The sequence below is a fragment of the Lithobates pipiens genome, unplaced genomic scaffold (genome assembly GCF_037356315.1).
Source record: "Lithobates pipiens isolate NorthernLeopardFrog02 unplaced genomic scaffold, aLitPip1_a1.2 Scaffold_27, whole genome shotgun sequence".
NCBI classification, from domain to species: domain Eukaryota; kingdom Metazoa; phylum Chordata; class Amphibia; order Anura; family Ranidae; genus Lithobates; species Lithobates pipiens.
Window position 1 is genome coordinate 18,766,689 of NW_027507788.1, and position 10,000 is coordinate 18,776,688.

The window sequence follows — 10,000 nt, forward strand, 5'->3', positions numbered from 1 at the left end:
ACCCCTGTGACGATGAAGGTGGGGCCAAGGCACACTGTCTGTGTCTATGGACTCAGGAAGCGTGATTCAGGATTGAGACTGCCGGTGTTGCCACAGTAAGAAGCGGCTTCCTTTTGGTGGCACACTAAGCCTGGATTCACACTTTTGCATTGTGGGACACTGCATGGGATTGGCACAGAAATTCCATTGCATTCCTGTGCACATCACATGCAATGTCTGTGCGGTGCAATTTGAGCCGTACATTTTGTATGGCTCGCATCGCATCTGTACCAAAATATTGCATGACCCCTGTTTTATTTATTTTTATGCACCTGCATCATAGGAGTGTTCACACTAGAGCTGGGCGACTTTCTTAAAAAAAAAAAAAAAAATCTGTGATTTAAAAAAATAACTAAATTCACGGTTCGAATTGAGGTTTTTTTTTTTGTTTTGTTTTGTTTCTTATGGACATCGTGCCGTTCCTGAGGACCTATGGGCAGGTGTTTTTAGGCGGGGACCGCAGCTTCGGCCTAGTCCGCGGCGTCCGGCCTCGCTGACTAGGCTGAAGCCGCGGCCTCGCCTAAAAACTCCTGCCCGCAGCTCCTAAGGACCGGGGTCCTGGGGAGCTGCAGGCAGGAGTTTTTAGGCAAGGCTGTGGCGTCCGGCCTCGCGGACTAGGCCGAAGCCATGGTCTCGTCTGAAAACTCCTGCCCACAGCATCTCAGGACCGGCGTGGGGGGTGAAAAAAAAAATCTAAAAAAATTGATTTGCTTAAATTTTGAATCTATTTGACCTCCCAATTTGATTCAAGTTTTAAATCTTTTTTTTTTTTTTTTTTCCCCAGCCCTAGTTCGCACCCATGTGATCCGATTCTGACAATCGCATTGCGTTTTGCAAACAATTTTTCGGTGTCATTCATATAACATTCCCACCCACAGCAGATTACATAGATGCTGTGCGATTGCAATGCGGTGCAGGAAAAGCAGTATTTGCTGTTTTTTCCCGCATCCCATCAGTATGAACCAGGGCTGAGAGGAGGAGAAGGAACCTGGGGCGCGGGCGGGGGAACCCCAAAAGAGGATGTTCAGGCCGCTGTGTGCAATTCTATTGCTCATAGCAGGTAAGTATAACATGTTTGTTTATAAAAATAAAATAAAATAAATTATACTTTACAGCCACTTTAAAAAAAAAAAAATTAATAAAAGGGCAAGTCTGTCATCATAGAATAAATAGAGTAAAAATAAACCCACAGTTAAAAAAGGTTCTAGAAATCAGAACCTGACAACAACCACATTCATAGAAATTAAGACAGATTGGCATTATATTCTTTTCTTTTTCTTTTTTTATAACTGACCGGTCCTCCGCAGCATCGTCTGAAGCTGCTCTGCATATTCCGGCCGTTGCACGTGAGCCCGTAGACTTTGCTCTTATCCGTTGGGATTGGGCTTCCCAATGAGGCTGCCAAAAGGATTTTTATTTTTTTTCAGAAAGTCATAAAATGTAAAAGACCTTCCCACTTAGAAACCACTAAAGCACATTGGTGACAGTCTTTATGTGCAGATCGATGTATTAAATCCCATCATTTCTTCTTCTTTTTATTTTGCAGTCATGATAAACAGGACACAGATGAAGTTGTAGAGTTACATGACGGTAAGTCTTTGAGGGATTACATACAGTTTGCTTATGGAACATACTTTCCTGGTTGATGACAAAAATAAGTATAACTTAATTACACAGAGAAGATATAATCCGGCTGCTTATTATTCTCCCCCCCCAAGACAAGCCAACAGCCAGAGCTTTGTTATGTGAGCCGTTCTGCAGCAGCTGTGGGTCGCTCACTTTATAATTTTATGTTGATTTGTAGCTGGCTAAAATGCATGTGCAGTTATATGGACTGCTGGTGTGACTGTTATTAGCAGCTGCATTCATGTACATGAGTAGTCAGTAATGCTGGTGAACACAGGTCTGTGCTAATGAATCTCTAGAGCAACCCTTCTCATTTATTTATTTTAACAAGAAGAAATCCTTGAAATATGTTTTAGGTCTTAAGCTTGGTGACCAATGGGAAGAATGGCTCCTTACATTGGTGACCAATGGGAAGAATGTCGCTTACGTTGGTCAGTGGGAAGAATATTCCTTACATTGATCAGTGGGAAGAATGTCCCTTACATTGGTGGTCGGTGGGAAGAATGTCCCTTACATTGGTGGTCGGTGGGAAGAATGCCCCTTACATTGGTGGTCGGTGGGAAGAATGCCCCTTACATTGGTGGTCGGTGGGAAGAATGCCCCTTACATTGGTGGTCGGTGGGAAGAATGCCCCTTACATTGGTGGTCGGTGGGAAGAATGCCCCTTACATTGGTGGTCGGTGGGAAGAATGCCCCTTACATTGGTGGTCGGTGGGAAGAATGCCCCTTACATTGGTGGTCGGTGGGAAGAATGCCCCTTACATTGGTGGTCGGTGGGAAGAATGCCCCTTACATTGGTGGTCGGTGGGAAGAATGCCCCTTACATTGGTGGTCGGTGGGAAGAATGCCCCTTACATTGGTGGTCGGTGGGAAGAATGCCCCTTACATTGGTGGTCGGTGGGAAGAATGCCCCTTACATTGGTGGTCGGTGGGAAGAATGCCCCTTACATTGGTGGTCGGTGGGAAGAATGCCCCTTACATTGGTGGTCGGTGGGAAGAATGTTCCTTACATTGGTGGCCGGTGGGAAGAATGCCCCTTACATTGGTGGCCGGTGGGAAGAATGCCCCTTACATTGGTGGCCGGTGGGAAGAATGCCCCTTACATTGGTGGCCAGTGGGAAGAATGCCCCTTACATTGGTGGTCAGTGGGAAGAATGTTCCTTACATTGGTGGTCAGTGGGAAGAATGTCCCTTGCATTGGTGGTCAGTGGGAAGAATGTTCCTTACATGGGTAGTCAGTGAGATGAATGCCCTCCTTACATAGGTGGACATTGGGAAGAATGTCCCACTCTACAGATAGCTTAAAAGATCATTGGTGCCCGTGCTTATGCCTTTGAAAGTAAAAAATTCCTTATTGTTCAAGGAACCCCCAGCAATCTCTGGAGCATGGGTGCTCAACCTTTGGCCCTCCAGCTGTTTTGCGGAACTACAAGTCCCATCATGCCTTTGCGAGTTATGCTTGTAACTGTCAGCCTTGCAATGCCTCATGGGACTTGTAGTTTTGGAGTAGCTGGAGGGCCACAGGTTTCCACAGAACCTTGGTTGAAAGAGACTAATCTAAACTGATCCCTCCCCATTGGCTGCTATTTATTGGCATCATAAACACTCTGAGGGATTGGGAAGCTGATGCAGAATTACTCGGGTGTCTTGGTACAGGAATTGGGTAGCTATCCAGGCATACATGTAGGCAGTCATTTTATGAATAACACACAGCATGTTCTTTGTCTATAGGTGATGAGACGAGTGCCGATGAGCATACCGCGGTGGCCATTGCTACTGTCCAACAAGCAGCCTTCGCAGACCACAACATTCAGTATCAGTTCCGCACAGAAAACAATGGAGGTCAGGTATGTAGATTCCGCTACCATTACAAAAAAATGGAGGTCCACATCACTTGTTCTGCTAGTGGTTTTCAAGTTGTGAGGTGGCCCTCACCTACCAGCCAGTTGTGTTGGTCACCAATTACTTACCCGTAGCAATTTGGTGCCTCCAGCACAGAGGTCTGAAGCTTTTATAGGAATGTAAGGACTAAATGAAGTTCTAGATTGGCAGTTTGTGATTGTGGCTGTACAGTATATCGTTCTTCTGTTCAGCTCTTGCTGTTATCTTTTGATTTATGGTGCATTTTCTTGTCTTCTCCAGGTGACATACAGAGTAGTCCAGGTGACAGATGGTCAGCTGGATGGTCAGGGTGATACGACTGGAGCAGTGAGTGTGGTTTCTACTGCAGCCTTTGCTGGCGCCCCACAAGCTGTGGCACAGGTGAGAGTCGCACATGCAGTGATAGCGGTGTGTACACAACCTCTACTAATCTCCAGATTTCCCCGTAGTCTTGCGCATTTGTAGCAGCTCCTATTTTTTTTTTTTTTTGTGCTGAAACAGCTTTCTCTGATTTTACTGCTCACTGTGACCTTCGCACGGTGTTCATTGGAAATTTGCAGCAAGTCAGCTAGATCCCGCCTCAACTCTTGGCTGGAGGACATCCAGTTTAATGTAGCCCTTTCCCCTCTAGTCTTACTGTCCCTGGCCTATGTCTTTTGTTCTTTTGCATTTCAGCTCTTTCATTCATAGAGGCTCAGCATCGCGTGTGGGTGTTGTATGCAAATCCTCCAGACTGGCATTCACCTATCGAGGCATTTTGATATTTGCATAACTCATCTAAAGAGCCATCTCAATGCTTGCACTAGGGCTGAAGGCTTTGAAGAGGAGTACTGGGGCAGGGTGCTGGGATGTTTTCCGGAATCGTGTGTACAGCACCTTGCCAGTTCCTCCCATCAACCATGATCTGCCTGCTTTTCATAGAGCAGCCCCATAGACTCAGTGATGATAATACTGGGTATTTGTTATAAGCTTACCTGAAGGTAAAAATAAAAAAAACTGTTTACTATTTTACTTTGAGCCTTAAAGAGGAACTGCACCTTTTAAAAAAAAATATATATATATTAAAAGCCAGCAGCTACAAATTTTGCAGCTGCTGACTTTTAATAAATTGACACTTACCTGTCCCAGGGTCCAGCGATGTCGGCGGCAGATGACGAGCAATCGTTCGTCTCTGCTGCCCCCACCGCCATCCTCTGTCAGGGAATCGGGAAGTGAAGCATTGCGGCTTCACTGCCCGGTTCCCTATTGCGCATGCGCGAGTCGCGCTGCGCGTCTCTACTGGTCCCCGCGGTGTCCTGGGAACTGTGTGTTTCCCAGAACACAATGGGGGGGGCGGGGCATCTGCGGCGATCTTGTCCCGGAAGTGGGTGCAGATACCTGGATTATCCAGGTATCTGCACCCCCCTCCCCCCTGAAAGGTGCCGATTGTGGCACCGGAGGCGGGGGGGAGGGATCAGATGAGTGGAACTTCCACGTCAGGGCGGAGGTCCGCTTTAAAGAGTGCCCGTCTTTTTACTAAATAACCCTAAGGGTCCTTTCACACGGGGCGGATCAGTTCTGATCCGCCCCGTGGATATCCGTTTGCTCAGCGGGGATCACTCCGCCGATCCCCGCTGAGCAGGAAGATGACAGGTCCGTCTCTGCACACTGTGCAGGGACGGACCTGTCACAGCGCCGCTCTCCCCTATGGGAGATCGGATGACGACGGACCGCAGTGCCCGTCGTCATCCGATCCGCAGACTGATGGAAAAATTGCTTTTTCCTCCGTTACACTTTTTCGGATCGGAGCGGGTCGGATGTCAGCGGACATGTCACCGCTGACATCCGACGCTCCATAGAGCTCTATGGAGCACCCGTTCAGGTCCGCCTGAAAAACTGACAGGCGGGCCTGAACGGGACGTTAGTGTGAAAGGGGCCTAAGGACGCACAGCTGCTTGTGCAGACTCAAGAAAAAGACCTTGTTTTTTTCCATCCCTTTTCTCCTCCACTGCTTTCCTTCTAGAGTTTTTTTGCTACGCAAATATTCTATATAGCAGCCTACATAGTTACATAGTCAGGTTCAAAAAAGACACAAGTCCTTCTAGTTCAACCACAATCGCCTATCGCTGCTCAGATGGGGTGGCTGCATTTGTTTTTACTTTTCAGGTTAGGAACATGTTTTTTGCAACTACAAAATACCAGTTGATCTTGCCAGAAATGCAGTGTTTCTGTCTTTTTCCTGTAAGCTGAATTAAAGGCACAAACAATGTTGTATATCTTCTGAAAATTATTAATCCCTCCGTCATGTAGATGACGAGAGAAAATCATGTCTGAAGTCCAGCTTATGTGACAACTGTGGCTTTCCCCAATGCATACAGTGTATTAAGTGAGTCTAGGCACTACATGACAGCAAATGTGTTATTTGGACTATTACCATGTGAAAATGAGGAGAATAAACGCCTGAAAAAAAGGAAACTAATGTAACCACCACATTGAAGGACTGGTCATCTGCAATATATTACATTTTTGGTTTGGGGTTTAGCTATGCTTTAGCTTGTATGGAGGTGGAGCGTTCAGATAAATCAATATTATGGGACAGAGACTGAAGTGCAGGGGAACGGGTAAGGATATTCTTCCCCCTGCCTTGTGGAAAAAAACTTTGCAGAGTTATTCTTTAAAGGCATCCCATATGCTTTGTTTTACAAACTTGTATTTATTTAGGGCTCTATATCGAATAGTTTGCAGGAAGTTAACATATAATATTTTATCTCTGCCTGTCACAGGCCGTCATCCAGAACCCTTTCAGTAATGGCGGAAGTCCTTCAACAGATGCGGTCAGTGGGGAGACGCGGTTTGCGTACTTCCCGGCTTCCAACGTGGGCGACACCACTGCAGTATCTGTACAGACAACTGACCAACAACTGGCCCAGGCTGGAGGTAAGGGGAACCTATTTGTCAGATCTTCTGCTCTCCAATTGGAATTTAAACATGAATTTAAAGCCCAGCTCTGGGCAAATAAAGTTTTACCCTCGCTGTGTGGGGCTGTGCCTGCACTTCAAGGGTTAACTGTCCTTCTTTTTTTTTTTTTTTTTTTTATCTAGGAGATATACTCCTCCATGCACAAGACCAGTCCCTGCCACTCCTGATCCCTCTCCCTGGGCACAGCCCCACTGCATGAGAACCTTTTTTTTGCTGCCCAGAGTTTAGCTTTAATCTTTCTTGTGCATTTAAGTGACGCTTTGGTTTTCTTACAGCATGGGAAACATTATCTTTTTTTTTTTCTTTTCAACATTTCTTGGGCTATACTGCCCGAAACTGATATTGTACATATAGGACAGAGTTGGACTGAGTCACCTGCTGCCCTTTTTCTAATTCTTTTGTACATCAGCAGTGAGATTTCCCTATCTGGGTCACTGCTGCATGATATAAAATGAAGGATCAAAGATGAAGTGAGGTTTCCTCTAACTGACCCTAGCACAGGGATATGCAATTAGTGGACCTCCAGCTGTTGCAAAACTACAAGTCCCATCATGCCTCTGCCTCTGGGTGTCATGCTTATGGCTGTCAGAGTCTCGCTATGCCTCATGGGACTTGTAGTTCTGCAACAGCTGGAGGTCCACTAATTGCATATCCCTGGCTTAGCAGGCCAGAGGGGATGGGATGCTCTGTGCAAAGGGATCCCATCAGAACCTTCCTAAGGGGCATTAGAAATGCTTACGTGCTCTAAACACACAAATATATATAATATTGCCATATAAGAATTCTAAATGTTCTTGAAGAGCCTTTATTTCCTCCTCCTCCTTTATACATTATTTACCTAGTGATCCTGCCAGAGGCCTTATTTTCCTGGATCAGAACAGCTGGTTTCACATTGTGCTGTGCAGCTCTTCTTCTGTGAGTGTACAGGACTCCATACCGATGTACGGCGTTCTGTACACTATAAAAGTCTGCCTGTGATTTTTACAGGCAGCCATGCCCCCCCTGGCCTGCCCTTAGCTGCAGATTGACAGCGGTTTCCTTAGGGAGGATCCCTGTCAAAACAGACGTCTACAAAGCAGCGCCTCCAAATTAGTTGGGGAGGAGAAGAGACCAAGCGGTCACGTGACCACTGAAAGGAAAACAAGGTTGAAGCTACTTTTTAAAAACCTAAACTACAGGGCATGCTTAGGCAATGTGTAAGTGATGCCAACAGGCGTTTCCTATAGTTTCACTTTACATCCACTTGAATTTCTGATTTACAGCACGTCCTCGATACTGTGTTATTCAATCCAAAATCAGAGTGCTCTGACGATTTTGTGTAACAAAAATTAAAACTGAAGCGCCACACCACTGCTAAGAGTTCCAGATACAACTTTATTCCATTAAAAGTCAGGGGTACAATCCAAAACACATTTAAGAGATCCAAGTGCCCCCTTTAATCGGGGCTTGATTGACAACAATGTGAATAGACTAGAAGTGAGCTGGACCTTTTTTATTATTTTTGTTTATTTTTTTATTTATTTTTTCCAGTGTGATTGCAAGCACAGACCTTGTCAGCAGCTGGTTTGATGGCAACCAAATAACAATTTTATGTCTACCTTTTAGGGCAATTTTACGTCATGATGACCCCTCAAGATGTGATTCCCGCTGGAACACAGAGGACTATAGCGCCGCGCACTCATCCCTACTCTCCGTACGTACCAGTAACTGTTTAAGCTCTGATATCTTCCTGTACAATATAACTACTTAATTTCTGGCGGGTTCAGCTCCCCCATGGCCAACACTGTTTGTGGCGATATGTCTACCAGTTGTGCTGTTTTTTTTTTTTTTGTTTGTTTTTTTACACCTTCAGCCCTGGTGCCCAGCCTGAGGCCTTCTTGGCACTTATTGTAAAGCCCTAGGTCAGTGATGGCGAACCTTGGCACCCCAGATGTTTTGGAACTACATTTCTCATGATGCTCATGCACTCTGCAGTGTAGTTGAGCATCATGGGAAATGTAGTTCCAAAACATCTGGGGTGCCAAGGTTCGCCATCACTGCCCTAGGGACTCCTGCTTACCTGAGGAAGTTGAGGAAAACTATTCTTTACACAGGCAGTGGGTAATTGGTTAATTTGTTTTCGCTCTTGTTTCTGTGCTGTCCACACCTCTGCCCATAAGTAATTTTTAACCACTTCCCGTCCATATGGCATCATATGACGTCCTCTGATTTGAAGTGGTGCCACCTGCAGGCATCATCCTGATATGATCAGCTGGCGATTCCTTCTTTACCAGAAGTGATTTGAGTGGCTGAACAACCATTCAACCACTTCTGCAAGCTGCTCCTCCCACCGCCGCCTTTCCTGGGCTTTGCTGTCTGATCGCGGAGCATGGGAGCGATGTAACGGCAGCACTACACACGCAGAGAGAGAGAAAGGAACTGATCACGTTCCCTCTCTGTGACCTTGGAAACCAGAAGCGACAAGGATTTCGGCTCTTTGTTTACCTAGCCATTAGCGGCCAGGAAAGCATCTGATTAGACCAATTTGTCTGGCTGCATTGGAGCCCAGAGGAGAGATTTGGGGTCAAATCTGTCAATAAAGTTGTATAAAAAAAATAAAGGATTAAAGAGACCGTTTAAAATGAACAAATAAAAAAAAAAAAAAAGTTAAAAAGTAAAATAAGATTTAAAAAATTGAAAGCGCTCTTCCCCCCCGTGCTTGGGTGTACACGCAAAACACACAAGTCCCACACACATATATGTAAGCGGTGATCTCACCACACATGTGAGGTATCGCCACGACCGTTGGTGTGAGAGCAAACATTTATAGCACCAGGCCGCCTGTGTAACTCTAAATTTGGTAACCTGTAAAGGCCTTTAGGGCCGGTTCACACTATTGTGATGCCAGACATCGCATGAAATTCGCAGCACACTGCTGTTCACATTACATGCAATGTACAGATAGTATGGCTGATATCGCACCGCATTCAGTGCAAACACGCACAGGAACCTTTTTTTCTGTTCGGATCGCATGTGTGTTCACACATATGCGATCCGATTCATGTCCGATCTGTCAGTTCACAGTGCGATATGCGAGCTGAAATGAGGGATGTCGTTAACATATAATGACACTCCCCAGCAGTTCGTATATGGCAGTGTGAACTGCTGTGCGTGTCGGGTGCGACATAGGAACCTGCAGTTGATTCGCAGGGTTCTCGCCTCGCAATAGTGTGAACCAGCCCTTAAAGCGTCACTAATGGAGATTTTTTAGGTACCATAGCTTGTCACCGTTCCATGGGAGAGCGCAGTTTTAAAGCGTGACATGTTGGGTATCTTTTTACTCAGAGTAACTATCTTTTTATATTTTAATAACAAAATAGGTAGTTTATATAGTGTTTGTGTGCAATAAAATTTCCTTACAGTGTATTTTTTTTTCCAAACAAATTGCGTTTGAAAAATGGCTGCGCAAATACTGTGTGACATAACAAATTGCAACACCCACCATTTTTTTCCCCTC

At 45.5% G+C, this 10,000-nt stretch overlaps 1 protein-coding gene across 2 annotated transcripts in view; it reads left to right on the forward strand.

Annotated features, from left to right (window-relative positions):
• LOC143933611 (upstream stimulatory factor 2-like) overlaps positions 1-10,000 on the forward strand; it is a 42,744-nt gene that overhangs the window by 30,319 nt on the left and 2,425 nt on the right. For both annotated transcript variants that reach the window (XM_077456559.1, XM_077456560.1), the window contains 5 exons: positions 1,586-1,629; positions 3,397-3,512; positions 3,808-3,927; positions 6,309-6,462; positions 8,110-8,197. In XM_077456559.1, the coding sequence (XP_077312685.1) occupies positions 1,586-1,629; positions 3,397-3,512; positions 3,808-3,927; positions 6,309-6,462; positions 8,110-8,197 (522 nt within the window). The remainder of the gene's footprint in view (positions 1-1,585; positions 1,630-3,396; positions 3,513-3,807; positions 3,928-6,308; positions 6,463-8,109; positions 8,198-10,000) is intronic.